At 50.6% G+C, this 20,053-nt stretch overlaps 1 protein-coding gene across 10 annotated transcripts in view; it reads right to left on the bottom strand.

Moving 5' to 3' along the window:
- The window catches only part of PDGFRA (platelet derived growth factor receptor alpha), a 47,598-nt gene extending 31,779 nt beyond the window's left edge, over nt 1-15,819 (bottom strand). For 2 of the 10 annotated variants that reach the window (XM_032632075.1, XM_032632083.1), the window contains exons 1-3: nt 10,640-10,868; nt 4,761-4,821; nt 2,981-3,298 (exon numbers count right to left, since the gene is read on the bottom strand). In XM_032632075.1, the coding sequence (XP_032487966.1) occupies nt 2,981-3,298; nt 4,761-4,809 (367 nt within the window). In that variant the 5' untranslated portion in view covers nt 4,810-4,821; nt 10,640-10,868. Of the gene's footprint in view, nt 1-2,980; nt 3,299-4,760; nt 4,822-5,297; nt 5,732-9,547; nt 9,617-10,639; nt 10,869-11,457; nt 11,479-13,147; nt 13,733-14,327; nt 14,544-15,785 lie in introns of those variants that run through there. The other 8 variants (XM_032632077.1, XM_032632081.1, XM_032632073.1 and 5 more) reach the window with 8 other exon arrangements.
- Nucleotides 15,820-20,053: the final 4,234 nt, after the last annotated feature.

Genomic DNA, 20,053 nt, shown 5'->3' with positions numbered 1-20,053 from the left:
AGAGTCTCAAGCATCAGTTTCGCAAAGGATGTGCAACTCTTCATAATAGCAAACAAGATCTCTGACAATGCAGGGCCTACCCAGATGATGTTTGTGCTAGGGCAAGGGAGGAACAAGAAGAACCTTTGGACTGGGAGTTCCCTGGTGGTCCAGTGGTTAGAACTCCGCACTCTCACTGCCAAGGGCCCAGGGTTCAATCCCTGGTCAGGGAACTAAAATTCCAGAAGCTGCACAGCGCAGACAAAAAAAAAAAAAAAAAGAAGAAGCTTTGGGCGATCTTAGGCAGATCAAAACTCTAAGACCCAGGGACCTTTAACAAACCTACCTTCCTACCATTGCCTTCACAACAGGAGCGGGGGGGGGGGGTTGGTATTTATGGTGGGAATGACAGGTGACATTCTAAATACCTACTCTTTTTGAAACAATTTTTTTTGATTGGTAGGAAGGGAGGCTGATACAGATAAGAGAGAGCGTCAGAACAGAAGTGAAGAGGGTCTAGATCCATGGAGCACCCACAGTTAACAGAAGGCAGGAAAAGGAGCCAATTTTAAAAACTTGAAAAGACAGAAAGGTATGAAGGTACACTTCTGAAACCCCCTTACTCTACCTCTGCTAAAATGACACGGCTGGCAAGAGCTGTAAGTGGTTTATATGTTTATTTGAAACTAACTACTCTGGCTGTATTCCTCTTTAATTCACCCATCTATATATTACAATTGCCATGACTTGAATTTGTGTTTAGAGTTCCAAATTCTTGAACTCTGTTAGCAAAGATTCCAGCAAACAAAGCTGCAAGTTAATTTCAGGTTAAAATATACAGTTTGATATCCATTACACATCAGCCAGAGCTTCCTTTAAAATGCAAGTCTCCCCTACCATCATGTGTTACCTATGCAATGTTTAAATAACATGGTGGTCCTTCTTTTAACAACTGTCCTTGGAAGAAGCCAATATATACAGATACAGATATAGATACAGGTACAGATATAGATATAGGTACAGATATGGACATAGATCATTACAAAGGAGTACCCAGGCAATGCTAGGAGGGTGGCAGACCAAATGCATCTCAAGCTCACGGCTAAGGCTAGTTAATTAGGGTGGCTGCTGTGGGAAAGCACCACACCTTCCTCCAGCAACGGGGCCTGGCTCTGAAATCCATCACAACCCTAGGCCATGCCCTCCAGAGATGCTTCCAGACAATGACTGTGTGGAACAGGGGTTCCTTAGGCTGGAGGACTCCCCAACTTTCTTTGCCCAGAGGTCTAGGACTCATCTACCTCACCTTCCTTCCCACTCTCCTTCATTCAGGGTCACACTTACAATGCAGGCAGACAGGTCTCCCAGCCTCTGCTGGATTCCTCCCCATTTTCTCTCATAAGCCTCTCTCCTAGTAAAACCCTTACATACTTAATCCCACCTTACTCCTATCCTGGCATGTGTTTCTTGGAGGATAAGAGACAACATCAACCTGAATTTTTATTAAAAAGAAAAAAATCTATTCTAACTCATCAAGAGTAAATAGAGGCACACCTCGGTGTATTGCACTTTGCTTTATTGTGCTTCGCAGATACTGAAGTTTTTACAAATCGAAGGTTTGTGGCAACGCAACGTTGCATCAAGAAAATCTATCAGGACATATACACACTAACAAACGTAGTAAGGTAGATAGCTAGGGGGAAGCAGCCGCAGGGCACAGGGATATTAGCTCGGGGCTTTGGGACAGCCTGGTGGGGTGGGATGGGGAGAGTGGGAGGGAGGGAGACGCAAGAGGGAAGACACATGGGAGCATATGTATATGTATAGCTGATTCACTTTGTTATAAAGCAGAAACTAACACACCATTGTAAAGCAATTATACCCCAATAAAGATGTTAAAAAAAAAAAAAAGAAAGAAAATCTATCAGGGGCTTCCCTGGTGGCGCAGTGGTTGAGAGTCCGCCTGCCGATGCAGGGAACGCGGGTTCGTGCCGCGGTCCGGGAAGATACCACGTGCCGCGGAGCGGCTGGGCCCGTGAGCCATGGCCGCTGAGCCTGTGCGTCCGGAGCCTGTGCTCCGCAACGGGAGAGGCCACAACAGTGAGAGGCCCGCGTACCGCAAAAAAAAAAAGAAAAAAGAAAAAGAAAATCTATCAGTGTCATTTTTTCCAACAGCATTCCCTCAGTCCGTGTCTCTGTCTCACATATTAGTAATTCTTGTTAATATTTCAAACGTTTTCATTGTTATTATCTTTGTTACAGTGATCTGTGATCAGTGATATTTGACGTAACTATTGCAAAAAGATTACAACTCACTGAAGGCTCAGATGATGGTGTTTCCAGTGATAAAATATTTTAAACCTACAGTACGTACGTTGTTTTCTTAAGACATAAGGCTATTGCACACCTAATAGGCTGCCGTATAATTCAAACATAACTTTTATATCCACTGGAAAATCAAAAAAAAAAAATGTGTGTGACTTGCTTTACTGTGATATTGGCTTTAATTGAGGGGGTCAGGAGCTAAACCTGTAACATCTCCGAGGTACACCTGTATATGTTTTATTGAATTTAAGAAATAGCATGGTTATTTGGAAACTATTCTAATGACTATGGGCAAGTCCACGATAAGGCCTACCTAATTACTCTGTGGCCCCAGCACTTAGCAGTGCCTGTCACACAAAGCATACACGGTGAATATTGGTTGACCTCGATCAAACTGAAGAGAAATGAGTACATTTCATTCTGCACAATGCCAATAAAAAAACGCCACAATGACAACGATTCTCAAGACTTAATCCAGTTCCAAAATATTAACAGTGAATATTTCTAGATGCTGGCATGACCCATGATCTTGATTTAAGTTGGTGTGTTCGCCTATAGTTTTCAAATTTTCTCCGAAGAAAATTTATAATTTTTATACTTATAAAAAAACTCTCATGCAATCAACAGGAGAGACGGGACGACGATAAGCTTGGTCCAGGGGACCCAGGCAACTCACCTGGCACATAGATGTAAATGCGTCTGCCCTCGATCTCGCTTTCTTCCAACTGCGTGTGGTTGTAGTAGCAAGTGTACAGCCCTGTGTGGGCCGCCGAGGCACTGACCACTTCCAGCACCGTCACAAAAAGGCCACTGTTGTTCTCCTCGTCTCTGATTTCCACATTGGGGTTCTCTTCTTCAGACATGGGGTACTGCCAGCTCACTTCACTCTCCCCGAAGCATCTCAGAGAAAAGGATGAGTTCAGCTGCACAATCCTCTCGTTTTCACTGGGCAGGATGGAGGGTAATGAAAGCTGGCAGAGGATGAGGCTTGGCCCTGTAAAAGGAAACATGCTCTGAACAGGATGCAGGCCAAAAGGACGGTCTCACCCAGAGCAGCTTCTATGAACAATGACCATTTCTACGCAAAAATCCGCTAGCCTGGGTGCCCGTGAAAGGCCCCCCGTTATAACAGCACCGCATCTGCTGAGAGCAGCAAATGCTCCTAAGGCCTCAATAGTCCCGCTAAGCGCCCCTGGATTCACCCCTCCAAACACTCCAATGGATAGAGGACGTCTGACTCCGGCTCCATATTTTAGACTCTTATGTGTGACCATGAAATATCCCAAGATAGCATAAGCTCAAGCACACATGCGTTCTTTACTGTGGACAGGGAACGCAGACAGTAAAGACACAAGGCAGATTCGTGCTCAAGACGTACGCGTCTTCCGTTCCTCTCTACCCTCTGGCGTGCCTCCTCGCTAATGACTTCCAGAAACCAAAGCAGGAGGATGTGGATTTCAATTCAAAAAGAATAGTCAAGCCCAAGAGCAAAAACGCTTAAGTTCATCTTAGAACCTAAAATGTCAGTCTAGCTGCTTCCTCTGTCTATAAAACTGGTAGAAGAGATATTATGACTTAATTAATTATTCATTAATGTTCTCTAACTTCCCTCTGAGCCTGGTGTGGGAATCCCACCCGACTTCAGTATCTGTCCACTGTGATGGATCAGCTTTGTTAACAGGGAAGTGGTAAGTACACCTGGGTCACTATCCTGCAGGTGGGGAATACTGAGTGGACTTCAGAACTCTTAAATCACTGACAGTGCTTAGTTCTACCATATCCATCTAGATACGACCTAAAGAGACTAATAGACTTAAGTTAACTCCTCAGATTAGAAAAACACTGGTGTCATGGTGAACACCTGCAATTTATAAATATCTGGATGAAAACTAAGAAAGTCCAATAAATATTTCAACAAATGGCCCCAGTGGCATCCCTCCTGTTGGAAAAGAGTTACTAAGCTTCCCCAAAAGTCAGTCTATTAATTCAATTTCAAGGCCAAAGGTGATTCTAAGATTTTGTAGCAATTAAAGCATCTTCCACCTAAGACAGGTATAACTTTAGACAGGTATGATTTTCTAGATGAGATTTTTCCATTATGTTTTCCCTTTGAGCATTCTTGAATTCCCCTAATCCACTCCTACTGGAAACCCATGTCCCAGGAGATGGAGGAGGGCGGTGGGCAAATTTAGACTATTATTCCTAACAATATTTCAACGCCATGATTACACACATAAAGAACATTCTTTTTTGAACTGGAATTAGTGCAATACAGCAGAGAGAACTGAAGGTTTGTGGTCATTCTAGATAATGTCCCATAGGTTTCTACTTCTCTTTACTCTTTTGGACTGTTTGCAGTATGCACAGTATAGGTCATATACCTGCAGAGCACAGAACTTAGGGGAAAAAAAGATTTCCCCTAGGACAATGAACTCAGATAGGCCTGTGATCCATACCTGTGACGAGACAGCCTAAGACCAGGAGTGCCCAATGGGAAGTCCCCATAGTTCTGGAAAACTGAAAAAGTCAAAAGTCAAACAGAAACAATGTTAGTCAATGAAACATCCCATGAGCCTAGTTCTCTTTGCGCTTTGCACTATGGAAAATGTTTTTTTTTTTCGTTTTTTAGTTACTAAATTGTCTTTTTATTTATTTTTAAATTTAATTTTATTATTTTTTTTATACAGCAGGTTCTTATTAGTCATCAATTTTATGTTAACAGCATCATTTTAGTCAACAACATCCTGGGTTTTAAGATTCACAGTTAAAACGGTAAGATGCCTAAGAAGCAAAAATCAGATGGCCTTGTGCGGCCCCGAGATCATGACAGGAGCCATCTGAAGCCCAAACCCTTTCTGATTGTCTGCAGCTTTCAAATTCCAAAAAGTCTGACTTTATTGTCTTGGAATATGTCCAAAAGCACAGAAGAACGGTTCCTCTTAAACCATTTAAATTAAGATTGTGAAAAACAAATAAACATGTATTTACTCAACTGCTAAACTTGAGCTGTTTTCACTCAAAATGCGTTGTCATTGGCTTCGTGTTTCGCTAACAGAAAATACTTGGTCACATCCTCGGCAACTTTTGGGAAAAGATGCTTAAGCTGCCAACGAATATCTTAATACTTAAGAGCCATTCTGGTATAGACGTTTTTACAAGTTGCACTAACCCAGTGTCACTTAGAGGATGTCATAGGCAGGCCTGTACCAGGCTCAGGCCTGGGCCCCCAGCCCAAGTTCTCCCAGGACCTGCTACATTCACAGTCAAGCTAAACAAGGCACAGAAAAGCCGAGGGCACAGGCATGGAAAGAGGATCCGTAAAGGAAGTGAAAAAGGGAGAGGAAGTGCGAGAGAAAAGTGTGGCTAAATTCTTGTGTTTCAGGGATGCAGTAAACCACGGGATAAAATTTAATGGATGATTCGTTCTCACACAGGTACCTGTACCTGCAAAAGCCAAGTTCTCCACCCTGATTTCCTGCAACAAATTCTAGGGAATGGAAGAGAAGTAGAGACAGAGAGAGACTGAAACTGAACGTCCCTAAGAGAAAACAGGGAAAAGCAGTGGGCAAGAAAGGGGGGGATAAGGAAAATTAACGGAGGGAAAAATGAAAAGCAGGACCCATATTGCCCTGCAGTAAAACCACTGAAAAATCCATTCTGGTCCACCCTCTGAAAAGGCCCCCCTCCTTTATCCTTTTCTTTCCATGCACACCTCACAAATTTTATTATCTCCCGCTTCACTTCCCACATGAAGTCACTGAGAAAGTGATCTTCCTGAAGTCGACCACGATGAGCTTCCAGGTATTGGGGCTGCTAAGCACCCAAGTTTCAATTAAAGAGGCTCCGCTGAGGGGCCTGGGCAGGGGCGCAAGCTTTAAGATGACCCATAAAAATCACCTAAGCCTTGGCCTGGGAGGTACTGGGTCTCTGGGTTGCTCAAAACCCCAACTCATGCAATGGAAATGAGTTCATGGGACTTGATTTGTTCCATCACTGACTTTGATGTGTGTACATGATTCCTGAGTAAGCTGTCTAAAAAACAAAACAAAAGAAGAAATTCATGTATGCCTGTGTTTAGCCCTTGTTTTCTTTTTTTTTTGGTTGCAGAGGATCCAGTTGATAATAGCCTAGTAATTTTTGGTGGAGCATGAGAGCTTCATCATGTATTCTTGCTTGGAAGTGGCAACTGGTCTACCTGCAGACATCAGATTTCTGCTCTATTAAATTCTACCAGTTAAATGGAGGAGGAAGAAAGACAGAGTGAACCATGGAATGCTGGTAGCAGTGAGTGGGCTGGACAGGAAAAAAAATGATAATTCTGTTTTCTCCAAAGCAGGAACGAGAAACCAATATTTATGAAGCCAAAGTTGTCATGTGTATGCCATGTTTGTTAATAATAACCCTGTGAAATATCTGATTTTAAAAAGTGCCGCTTGAGGCTCAGAGAGGTTTAGCAAATGACCCAAAATCACACTGTCGGTGGTAAAGCCAGGATTGTAACACCGCGTCTGTGTAATGCAAAAACCACGCTCTCTGCAATCCACCATATGTTCTCTCTCAAGGGAAGGTCAGTGTTTCAACCTTCTGTGCTCCCTCCACCCCCAGCTATTTCCTAATGCAAACCGGGGCCCTGCTTTCCTCCTCTGCTCTCTGCCACAGTGAGAGCAGTACAATGTGCTGTGAACCCAAATGCAATTTGCACAATGCTAGCTGGCTGATGCCTTCCAAGGATCCTGGCGTGTGCCCAGGGATGCAGGGTCTCCTCGCTGCTGCGGTGACGGGCACAGCGGGCCCCAGAGCCGGGCTGCAAAGACGGACTTACCACAATTAGCAGTAACGGGCCTGTGTGTTTGTACATATAAATATCAACCTCCCACTGATAATCCACTTAGCAAACTTCAAAGGAGCCCTCCAGAGCCAGCCTGATGTCTTGGGTTTTATCACATTTATATCCTGCATTCCTTCAGCTGGGCTTGCCAATGATGCATCTTTAAAGCATTCCCAAGCTTAAGAGAGGGGCTCACTGCTTTTACAGCGCAGGCTCTGACGAGCGTTTTGCCCCGGCCAGGCCCCACCATGTTTCCTTCTGTGCATCCAGATATGGGGGACCCGATGCCAGGGAGGATTACTTACATTGCCCATACAAAGTGGGCAATGAAAACAGGGCCTCGGAGCAAGCGATAATGATACAAATACTGAAAATCAACATGTGTTTACTTATGATTTCAACCTCCCTTCTCTGATAAGAGTGGTTCCCTGGCTAGAAATCGAGGCATATTTGTGAAGTTTCGTGTCATTACTCGTCTGTAACTCAGACAATTTACTCGTGAATAATTGCAGACTGTTAGCCCTACAGGGAGGTAATAGAAAACAACTGGAAAGAACGGAGGCTTCCCTTCCTATTGGCCCTGGAGTGAGAATCTCTAGGAATCATGTTGCTATTTCCAGTGCTTTTCTACTCTGGGAGTAAATGATCATCCTTAATCGGTAATCCCTATCCTAGAGCTCCTCCAAAAGTCGGACATGCAAATATAAGTAACTGAGGTTACAGATTCAGGGAAACACAGCATGTTATGAGTCAGCAAGAATAAACCACTTTGCAAGGACGAACGATGGAGTTCATCCAAAAAACATTTTTTTAAATCATAATCATTTCTCTCACGCCAGCTGTGTGCTGGACTTCAGTCTCAATCCTCTATACTCACAACTCGTTGCCACAGGTTAGAGAAACGACTGGAGAAAAGAGATCTCTTCCGTGTTCACTCTCAGACAAATGAGTGTGGTCTCTCCTCCCACCCCCCATTCTCTGGTCCTTCATTCCTTCTCTCAGAAGATATGATAGAAATGGCATTAGAGCAGGCTTTGATCCCACATCTGACACCTAGGCCACCTCTCTGAACCTCAGTCTCTTCTGTAAACCAAGACTAACACCTGACTCGCTGGCTTGCCTTACTGCATTATTATAAAGACTAAATTCTATAGTGTAATTGAAAGGGCTTCAGAAACTGCAGCTGTTAGTTTTCATACTGCCTCTTTTTCTGCAGGCTCCAAAAATGTTTTAGATGAAAGGGACATCAGAGGGGCTACTGCAGCTTCTACTTACTGAGACCAGAGGCCCCAGAGGCCACTTGACTGGCCCTGTACCACCTGCATAGTGGAGAACTGAATCTGAACTCGCATGTGGTGAAGCCTGGTGTAGTTATCAAGACTGTTTCAAGTTGAACCAATATATACAGTCATGTAAACAGAGAAACAAATCTGTTTGCAGCCACTATTCTTTCTCTTTAACAGGTTGCCATCTCTGTCCCTGCAAACAGAAGCAAAGAGCCATTAACTATGACTCTACAGTCAAAAACAACATGCTAAGCTAGAGAGTAAACACAGGGCAAGCAATGCAAGGGCACTATTTCCAGAAGAGAGAGCATGGCATTCGTCTCACAAAGCCAGAGAGCTGGCTTCCGGATCACCAGCTGCACAATGCATCCCGCTGCAGAGCCACTGAATACTGAATTTCACCCCACCCTGGCATGATTAGAAGCCACAGAAGACTCTCTCACAGTCCCAAAAGTCACTGACGACCTCAAGATTCAGATTTCCGAGGTTCAGTTAATTTCAGCTCTCTTCAGTTAATTCTAACTGTGAAAATTACACGGGCTGCTTTTTCCCGGCGACAAATGTTCTTGTAACTTCAGCCCAGGCAATCCAAATGCTGGTCTACCCTGGTGGCAACTTCAGCGAGGGTGTGTTTACTGGGATCTGCACCTCACCAGAGCCTGTTTTACTGTTTTTATCTCCTTGAGTTCCATTAGACATTCCAGTGATGGGCGGGGGCTGGAACATTTTTACATGGGAACATTTTATGGGACCGTCTGAGCTCATAAACCTTTCTGCTCTCCTGCACCAGATATTTAACCACAGAAGACTACAATGTCAACTTCCTTTTGATTGTCACCAAACTGGTGTGACACCTAATGGGACAACCTTAGGTGTAGCAGCTTGTAGTATACTTGATCTCACCAAGTCCCCAACACTAGGGCTTCACTGTAAAAGGAAATGAAAATAACCCACCTATCTTCTTCACAGGTCTGTTCTGATAATCAGATGTGGTAGGTCAGCACTTTGCTCATTCGGTAAATACAAAGGATTAACAACTAAGGCGAAAGACTACCCAGAAGTCAATAAAATAAATGTTGTCAGCCCAATGATTCTTGCAACTTCACAGAATAAGAAAACTTGGTCCTACCGGGTGGAAAATGCATCTTCCTGGTGCCACGACTCGCTTAGAATATCCGCGAAGCCCAGTCGTTGCAGTTCTCAAGTAAAACCAGCAGGTGGCAGTATTGGTCCAAGGGACAGGCAGTCCGGCTTAGATGCTGCTACAAGTTCTGTGCCAAAATGTCCCAAATCTTAACTTCCAATCTCTTATTTTATTGGGTTGTACATTTAGGTTTCGTGGTGACCTCAGCTCAAAGCCCGCAGAATAGAAACAGGAATAGGGTAACTGCCTGCGAAATGGCTTAAAGTTCCGCGGGGCCCCAAGAGAATTCGCTGAAGGCCAGACATCACCACCATCACCATCACCATCACCATCACCCCTGCCAGAGGGTCGGCCGGGGAGACTGAGCTTCGGGAGCTAGGAAAATGGCGCTGCCATCCCAGGTCGCAAAGGTTTAGAAAGTTCAGCAGGAAAAGCCACTCGGGAGGAGGTCGGGCGGTTCTGGGTTTTGTTTCGCCAACGCTCTCCCCACCTTGCAGTTTCCGCCCGCTCAGGGGAGGGAGACCACCTGGGCAGCGCTAGGTGGGGGTCCCGACGCCGTGGCCGGGCCCGCGCTGCCCAATCTGTTCGCATGCCATTGTCACCCCTCGTAAAGCCCCCGGCGGGGGCCGCGACGGCCGCGCAGCCCGGGAACTACGGGCTGATTGGAAACGACTGCTCCCATTGCACAATAACGCAGGGTCGTAAAACAAACAGCAAGAGGCCGCCTGCGCGGCAGGAGAACTTTCGAGGGGCTTGACACCGACCCCCACCCAAGAGCGCCCAGGATTTTACATCCTCCGCTTCTCCCACATGCAATTACTATGACGCTCCTACCCTTATCCCCAAACCCGGAGACCTCCGCCCCTCTCGCCCACCCAGCGCCATCCGGCACACAAACTGCCTGCGAGGCGTCAATCTGAGGCCTCCAGAAGGGGGTAAGGTGACCGAGGTTAGTCTTCCCCTGGGTCTCAGCGCTGCGCTCCGACCCGGCGGCTGCGGGGACCGCCGGAGGCTGGCGGAGAGCCGGATTGCGAGCCGGACGCCCGCTAGAGGGCGCGGTAGCCCCGAGAATCTTACCCGGCTAGCTCCTCGCTCCGGCCGGCCGCTCTGGCTCCGGGTCCCCGACAGCGCAGCGGGGACCGCTGCTCGCCCACCTTCGCCGGGGTGGTTCCGCGCTGGCACAGTCCGGCCTCCGGCCCCGCCACGCCCACACGAACACCCAGCGGGCCGCTCCCCCTCCCGCTGGTCCACGTCCTCGTCAGCTCAGCCACCCCGGCGCTTGGGGCAACGACCGCTCGCTCCCAGGTCTAGCGCCCGCGTCCGCCGCTGCGCCCCAGGCACGACGCTAGACGTTTGCATTGTTTTCGGCTGAGACCTGAGAGGGGGCCGGACGGGGTGGAGGGAGAAGGACCGGGTGGGTTTAGGGTTACAGTCGCACGCTAGCGCCTCCTATGGGCCGGAAAGCGCCACGGCCGCGGACAGCTGCTCGCAGAGAAGGCCGCCGTGGCTGCGCAGGAGCGCCTCCTGCGCTTTTAAGAACCCAGCCTTTCCCCAGTGTCCCCCCTTGCCCGACGCTCGCTCAGCCGCGGCTGCCCTGAGCACACAAGCGCCGCCTGCGCCTCTCGCTCCCCTTTCGCGGGGAAGGGGAAGACTGCTATAGGCGGGGAAGGAAGCACCCTGATTCCGAGGTCGTCCATCCCCTACAATCTACTTTTCCAACGGATCCCTGGCTCACTGTTCAGTTTAAAACAAAAGGAAATGCCACCAAGCCACTACAGCAAAAGACAAACACCGGCAGAGCCCGGACTAGAGTGTTGTGGGGAAAAGCAATTTGCCTCGACTCTGCCTCCCGCGCTCGAGGCAAGACCACAAACCTTACCCCCCGCCTCGCGTACCCCGCTGGCTGATGCTGCGCGCGGACCCCGTAAGACCAGACGCAAGGGAGGCTGAGAGCCGTGCCTTTCGGCGACCGAGCAAGCTTTTAGCTTTCCCCCATGAATTGCCACTTTTCCATCAACAACATGTAACCCTATCGTAGCTCCCCGGAGGCCAGAGGGAGTCCCACCCACCGGGGTCTGCAGGAAGGCGCCGGTCACCACGTCCCCAGGATGCGTTCCGGCACTGCGCGCCGCCCACGGCCGGTCCCCAGGAGGCACAAAACGGGCCCGCCTCGGCGCCAGACGCGTTTGCAGCTGGGAAGCCCGGCCCGATGCCCCTCCCCCTACACCCCTCCCCAGTCCGTGCCCCCGGAGGAAAGCGGCCCTGGGGCCGGGAGCCAAGGCTCCGTTTCGAGTCCCTCTCGGTCTAAAGGCTGGTGCAAGGGCCGAGGGGCAGCTGAGGGCTCCTTCCTGGTGCCTTCTCCCACCTCGTCTATCTCCCACTCGCCACCACCCCTCGCTCTTGGGACTCCAATCCTGGAGTCCAGCTACACTTGGGTCAAACCAAAAGCAAGACTGTCCAAGAGCCCGAAGCAGGGACTCACTAGGGTGTCAGTGAGGCTGGTCGGGCCCTCGCCTGTCGGAGAGTGGAGGAAGGGCCCCCTTTACCGTAAGGACTGTGAAGAGGAGAAAGGCAAGAGAGAAAGAAAAGACGAAAGGGGAGCAAAGCAGCAGTACCAGAGCCTGGGTCGGTCAGATGGAGGTGGAGATTGGGGATGGGAGGGAATGTTAAAACCAGAGCCAGAGCGGAAACAAATGAGGTGCTCACGTCCCGGGGGCCCCTTCCTCCCCTCCAGCGGCCCCGGGGCTCGCCGGTCTCTGGGGTGTTAGTCCCGTGAGCTGTGCGGCTGGTTGTCGTGCCCCGTTTGCCCCAGATGTCTCTCCCTGCTCTAAAAACCTGCCTAGTTCTGTTCGAAGGCGACCGCGGCGAGGCGAGGCGGTCCAAAACGTTGAGCAATTCGGTTGCGGAGCCAAAAAGCCATTTCCCACACAGCGAAGCCAGGGGCTTTTCCAGGCGGCCGGGCCGGGCGCGGGGCAGTCCGGACCTGATAAGCGTCATTCACGCTCCCTCTCCAGCCCCAATCTGCCTCTCACCCTTGGAGGTGGGCTGGGGGAGCAAAGGGCGGGGGTGGGGGGCCGCTCTGGCGGCGGGAGAGACAGCGAACCGACAGCCCCTCGCTTCCTCCACGGCTGAGACGCTTGGCCAGGCTACTGGCAGCTCCTTCACACCTGGCCAGGCGGCCGGGGTTCCTGGCCCCCTCAGACAGCGGTGCTCGGGTCAAGCCACACTCCCTCTCACTCTCAGCTGGCCGAGACCCTTTCCGACCTGAACCGCTGATCCCAGTTGTTTCCGAGCCAAGTGGACGCCGCCCGCTCCCCTGGCGCTGCCTGGAGAAGTTAATCTCACGTATAAAAGCCGATTTCCATGGGGATAGACGGTGGAAGAAGGAGGGGCGCGAGGAGAGAACTCCGAGGCAGGCAGAGACTCTGGCCGGCGCAGGGAGTGGAATAGAAACAGGGACACTGGAGAGGGGTGAAGCACGGGCGGCGAGTGCCACGCATCCCCGCGCGGAAAGGGGCATGCGAGGGGGGTGCAGGGCCCGGGTGCCCCGAGGGAGGTATTTCGCCTCCCATCTTCCTGTCTTACCTGGGAACCAAGTTTCTCCGTTACGAGTTGTCCCTAACTTCCCCCACAAGAAGTTCTCCACTTTTTTGGCGACCTTCCTTCTTTCCTTCCTGCGGTCGGGACTGGGCAGGAGCAGAGCCCCGGGCTTTGCATAAACGGTTCGACCGAGGAAGGGGGCGCGCAGAGATTGGTGGGGGTGGGGACCACCGCGCACAATGAGGGCCCCTTGGAGCGCAGTTCGAAATTCCTCAAATCCCAGTTGCTGGAATGCGAGGCGACGATGACTTCTTCACTCGGGGCCAAATGTGTTTGTCATTACTCCAGACCGCCTGCCTGCCTGCCCTGGCCGCCGTCGCCCCCGCGCTAGAGCGCGCAACCAGAGCGCACTGCGGGACTCGCGCCCGCTCTCCCTTGCACTTCACTGATCCCACAAACCTCCGAGGAGCTCCCCAAACCTCGCTCAAATCCGCGCCCCCTCTGCTTGTCTCGAAGCCGCCAAGGTTGTGGTGAGTCTGGCCCCGGCTCGCACCGGGCGCAGCGTCGTCCAGTAATTACGCGCCCTGGGTCGGCGCCATGTGCACCCAGCGGGCACCCAAGGTCCGGCCCTCTCCAGCCGAGCCTTTCACGCCTCCCCTCCCCTCAACCCCTTCCGCGCCCCGCTCCGCGCTCTTCTCTCCCCACCTCCCTCGGTCCACCGGCCGCGCTCCACACCACCCGCTACAGCGCTGTCGCGCCAAACTGCGGGCGAGGAATGAAAATACTCGTTAAAAACCTGTCGCCTTCCAGGACCCAATGCCAGGAAGAGGGCAAACACCTCTGCCCCAACTCCCAGCATTACTAGGTGCTAGTTCCAGTATACAGGAACACCACCCCCAATCCCAAAAGAAACCTCAAAAATGTAACCTTAAACAATTTCTTTGGGAGGCCATAGAGTTGTTAGAAAAACACTGCTTTTAAAAATAGGTCTGGAAAATGTGGTTTTTTTTAAATGCCTAGACTTTCGAACTCTATAGTTATCTTTCCTCCAAGTGAAGTTTATTCAAAATAAATTACTCTCTGGACACACAACTAGAATTCAACTCCAATTTTTTTCTTTTTTTCTGATCGCCCAAACTAAGTGAAGTTACTTCACTTCTTGTAGCCCAAAGGGCCTGATTAGGGACTTCTCTTAGAAACAAAAATCCTTTTTCTCCTCCCTTACCTTCTCCTCCTATGTCAATTCGCAATGAAAATCCTACATATGGAGCAAAAAATGTGTCCACGGCCTTCAGTCCTCTCCTGTAGTCCCCTCCTCTGTTTCTCTCACTCTAGCTCCAACCGTAATGGGCTCAAAAACCGCGTTTTGTAATTGATTCAATGTTATAGTCCATCCTTCTAAAACTAATCATTTGCTCTAAGTAAATAGCTGTCAGGAAATGAAGGCCCCCCCTCCCCTCGGCCTCTTCAAAATAAGAGTTTCCCTCGAACTCCGTGCGCCCTGAATCTTCCAGCCTCCAGATTGCGCCTTCACTTTTCGCTCTTACGCAATCAGGGGGTCCAGCCCCAACCTCCAGACTTCGACAACAACTGGGGGGCGGGGAGAAACAGACCAGATGGGGTGGGGGGGATGGAAGGGGGTGGTGTGGATGCTCTGCCGGGGAAGGGGTTCGCGAAGATACAAACAGCCCATCATTTCCAGAATGAGTTTGCCTCCTGATCTGGGGGACATTTTCCTACGCAGCTATGTTGCTTTGTATTTTCTTTGAAAGGAAGAAAAAGAACACGTTAAATTGTAGTTAATGCCCAGAGAGGATATAAATCTGGAATCGAGAAGTGGCCCTTCTGTAGGAATTCCTAGCCCGACTATAATTGGGGCCGTCAGGAGAGATCTCCGAGCGCTTGCGTCGTTTTGAACCTGGGGTCTTTTAGGGAAAGTGCCGTGCAGTTGCTAATCCTTTAATGGGATTAGGCAAACTGTTGAGTCTAATAAGAAGATGATGGGTGTTTTTTGGTTTGCTTTGGTTTTGTTTGGTTTTGTTTGAAAACGGGTTTGAAGGAGGGTACAAAGAGTCGAGGGTCTGCATAGGTTTGGAACGTTCTCCGACAGAACGACCTTTACTCCCTTGGAGCACTTATCTTGTCATGTCTTTGTTTTCGTGGTTATCTGGGCGAGGTTGTCCTGGCTTCTATCACGCACACAAAAAGGCTCAGGCTTGAGCGTCTGGGGAATCCTCTACAAACAGCCTGTCACCTCCGCGCTCGGGGGTGGGGGGGGGCGGGGTGTGTGTGGGGGGGTGGGTGTGCAATTTGACTCTCCCTGCGCTCCCTCCCGCCGCCTAGGTCGGACCTTACCTGTGCCCTGGGGTTTGAGAACGGAGCCCCAAACCCTTTGCCGGGGGCGCGAGGCAAGAGACAACGCCGGGAGAAAGCGATCCTGCTCGCGAAGGAAAGGGGGCGCTGACGCTCCAGGAACCAGACCTGGGCGGAGTGGGGCTGCCGAGCGAGGGCGGGGGAAGGGAGCGAGTTCACCTTACCCGCCTTCTCTAATTTTGAATTCTCTTGCTGGGTGGAGGGGCTCATCCCTCCCCCACCCTCACTCCCCACACACAACACACACACTCCTGAGAACGGCCAGCGCGGCCTGGTTTAGGCTGGAACGTGAGACAGCCATCACCTTTACCTCATCCAGAGGATGGACGCGGGACAGCCTGCAGGGGATGGTCCCAGAGAAGTACTCCAAGGGGTGCTGTATTGAACTGGGACCTGTTCCTGGGATGTCAGGCAGGGGAAGACGCCTGAGGCTGGGCTAGGGGCCCTATACCCCCAGCCCTTCTGCGCAACCGCCTCTCCTGCATCTTCGGTTCGGGTGACTGCCCTGCTCACTATTACTTCCACATGTTCCTTCAGGAAATCATTGAAGGCGAATATATGAACAGCCCCTTGTTCGGAATGCTAACAGGATACCGTAATGTTTGTAGATAACGAACGGGAACTAAAGACACCGCCCCCCAAAAAAAAAATTGGAGTGCGGAATAATAGGGGGAACGCGGGTGCTGGCTTTCATGCAATTAAAAAAGTCAAGCTGAGATCTAAGTTTTTATACCAAGTACCCAAGAGGGTAGGAAGCGAGGCAGGGAGCAGGGCCTACCCAGGAAGGCCTGCTTTGCTGCTAAGAGATTGCCAGACCGGTCACGCCGGGATCTCCCGAACGCAGGGCCCCAGCACTCCCCGCCCACAAATGGTAACTTCACAGTTCATTTCAGAGAAGCTTAAAGGGGCCCGAAAAACGGACTGGGCGGAGGGTGTCTTCGGACCATAACTCCTCGCGAGTTTAAAGCAGAGAGAATGGATGAGCCAGTAAGCACTCCGTTGTCCTTCTGGTAGTAATTACCTGCCTAATTTGAATGATGCCTTTGTTATGATCATTAACAAACATTTGCTAAAGGTTTCCATGTGTGACATTCCAGACGGTTTAAAGGCCTGCGGAGCAGACTCCCGGCATAGAGCACCGGTGGGGGGTGGCGCAGAGAAGCAAATGGTTGGGAGAAGTTTTCGCCGAGTCTGGGCCGAGCAAAGATGGAGAGAGGGTAACCATCTGCCTCTCCAGCAAAAGCAAAATAAACCCAGTGGTCAGGAGCGACCTCGGGGCTGGAGGTCCTCGGGAAGGGGCGGTTCGTTCCTTAAGACGAGTCCTGCCCAGCTGCCCCTCCCACTGCTCATAGGCGGGTTTGAATCTTGCTGTCCGCCCTCCGCCGCTGGCCAGAGGCTTGGAGAGGTCGGGGCTGCGCCCGTCAGTCAGCCCGGGCGTCGCTGGGAGGTGGGGCGAGCCGAGTTTCGCTCTCCCCGTGTTGTTCTAAGATCCTCCAGATTGCTCCCCCGATGCCCGGTGTCCTGGGTGGTCCTGGAGCCGCAGCGGGCAAGAAGCGCCTCCTGGCCGAGGCGGACGGAGGGGTCTCTAATCGTCGGCTTCTGCCTGGGGCATCGCGGGTGACGGGGCCACCCTGTGCGCCCCGAGGAGTGACCCTCGCCGGCTTGGGCAGCTGAGCGAAGGTCTCAGCCTGCACCCGGATTTTGATTTTCAACCTCTTGTGCTTTTCCCTTGAGGGATCATCATGGGGTTAAGAATGAGGGTTTTCTCCCCAAACCCGGAGTCTGGGCAGCTGCGACCCTCTGGGAAGGAGGCCCAACTCGGGAGTTGAGCCAAGTGGGAAGTTTGGGGAGTGCGGTGTTTCTGGCGTGACCTTGCGCATCTAGGCGCTCAAGCGACTGTGAAAGTGGAAGCAAAAGATGTAGCAGAGCCAGCCATCAAAAAGAGGACTCCACAAAGTTTTTACAACCAACTCGAAATGGTTCCTGAGAACAAAAACAAAATCTCCCCCTGCCCTGCTTCCCGGGCTCGCGCTTTCGGTCCCCACCCCACCCCACCCCTGGGAGACCGCTGCCGCAGCTCAGGGCGTCACACCTTCGGCTTTCGTGGGCGTTCCCCGCTGAGTTGGCTTTTTGTTTCTCCTTTACTCCTCCTCTCCTCTCCAGCTCCACCCCCCAATTCTACTTTCCGCGGAGAATTCAGAAGGTCCTTCGGCTTTAGGAGACCTTTGGTTGCAGCAGTTATCAAAGCCGTTAGTTAACGAAAACCACATTTACACCAACCTGCAACTGGTTTTTCAAATGAAATTGATGAGGGGGGCACATTTCTGGCTTTTTGAATCGAAAATGAAGGGCCGTTTGATGGTTGGGAGGGAAAAAAGGCTCTGTCTCTTTTCCCACCCCCTTCAATTCTTGATTGGGCCTGGAAGAGACGCCTCCGTGGGCCCACCGAAGGGACCTTCGTCGGGAAGGCTCGGAGGAGGCTTGTGGACGTGGTGCACAGATGTGTGGAGTCCCCGCAGAGCGCCGGGAACCCCGCCCTTGCCTCGGGTCTGCCCCGGCTGAGGCTTGGAAGCTTGCTGCGAGCCTCTCTCTGCACGCTCAGAACACAGAGAGGCCCAAGTCTTAGAAAGGGAGGAGAAAGAGGGTCCAGACTGGCCTGTGTAACTTGGGGTGACAGTTCTCTCTGGGGCCCCTAGCACACCTCCTCTTCTTCCCAGTGGCTGGCTAAGGGTGCAGCGTCTCTTCTGGGTTCCTTGCTCTCTCTGCAGAGATTTCTCTCCCGAGAGACGTAGAAAGCAGTTCCCCGTGGCTGGAGACCAGAGGCACCCTCTGCTAGGGTCCCTAACACTTCAGCCTGCTTACTGACCTGAGGACCAGACACTGTGGAGTTGGGAAAGATGTGGTAGGACTAGACTCCTGGATCTGGATTTATGGACACCCTTTTCCTAGGGAGAGAGCCCCACTTCCTCAATCTAGGGATGTTTCTGTACCTCCTACTCCCCTCTCCTCCTCTTAGGCCTTAGCTTTTAGTTACTTTTAATTTGAAGCCCGTGTGAGGGGAGAGGGACGGATAGAGGAGATTGGGAGGTCTGCTCTTTATTAGGGGCCTCAGCATCCAGCTTTCCAACACACAGCTGTGGCTTGGGAGGGGAAGGAGGGCTGGCTCTGTTTAGGTCAGCTTGACTGAAGAAAGGGCCTTGTCCTCTGGAAGTCCCAGGAGTACAGCAAGGCCCAGTGATGTTATTTAAAAAAAAAAAAAAAAGCAAAGCAAAGCAAAAAGCTTCCAGCTGAAACGTTGTTCAGGGGAAAGCCAGTGGAAACTGGGTTCCACAACTACATTAATTATAGTACCTAAGTTTGAATATGAGCCACATTATTTGATCAGGGTATTATTTAATCCCCGAGACAACCCCGTGTGTTGTGCATGATTACCCCCGTTTAACAGGAGCAAACGAAATCAGAGGGGTTAAGCAATTTGTACACAGCAGTGCCAGGATCTGCCTAACAGATAGCAGGTACAGTGTGATCTGGTGAAGATAGGTCATGTCTCTGAGCCTCAGTCTCATCTGTATGAATGGACATAATGTCTGCATTACACCCCCAGATTGTTGGGAAGGTTAAATGAAATGAAGTATAAGAGCCCAGGAAGGCACTAGATAAATTTTCTCTTTCTCATCTTTCTTCAGGCTTTTCCACAGGCACAGTCACTGTCACAGTCACCTCCAGTTCTCTGCTTCCCCTGGATTGGCCTCCAGAGCTGGGTGAAGGCCAGTCTAGTTTTCTAGTTCATATTCTCAATTAAGGGTGGGTCAGGGGCATCTTGGTTCCCAACTATTAACCCCCAATGTTTCAGGCCCTCTCAAAAAAGGGGGCCTAGGCAAGAACGCAAGGGGGGGAGCCAGGAAGGAGTAGAAAAACCAACTGAAATGAGAAGACAGGCCTGGCATCACCAACAAGAGGGTCTGTAAGAAAGTCAGGAAAAAGAGAAGTTGAGGCCTTAGCCTCGGGGTGAGGACCTGTGAGGGAGCCTCTGGGGTGTCTTGTGCACCAGATGCCCGGACTTTGAGAGGATGCACTTGGTAGGGCAAGGTGTCCCATGCATGCATCTCTCAGACAGCCACCCTCCCCCACCAGACTTCCCCCAACCTTGATTTTGGAAGCATTTCTTTTCCCATTTTTCAATTCATCAAAAACTTTAAGGCAGGGCTTCCCTGGTGGCGCAGTGGTTGAGAGTCCGTCTGCCGATGCAGGGGAGGTGGGTTCGTGCCCCGGTCCGGGAAGATCACACATGCCACAGAGCAGCTGGGCCCGTGAGCCGTGGCCGCTGAGCCTGTGCGTCTGGAGCCTGTGCTCTGCAACGGGAGAGGCCACAACAGTGAGAGGCCCACATACTGCAAAAAATAAATAAATAAAAAACTTAAGGCACACCTGAAACTAACACAACATTGTAAATAAACTATAATATAAAATAAAATTTTTAAATTTTAAAAAGGGAGTTTAAAAAAAAACTTATGGCATGTGCCAATCAGAGTTTCCTCTCAGCTAGAGAGAATTGGTTCACGGAATTCCTTGGTGGTC

The sequence above is a fragment of the Phocoena sinus genome, chromosome 5 (genome assembly GCF_008692025.1).
Source record: "Phocoena sinus isolate mPhoSin1 chromosome 5, mPhoSin1.pri, whole genome shotgun sequence".
NCBI lineage: Eukaryota > Metazoa > Chordata > Mammalia > Artiodactyla > Phocoenidae > Phocoena > Phocoena sinus.
Note: the sequence above shows the minus strand (reverse complement) of the source record. Positions and strands in the feature narration are given on the sequence as shown.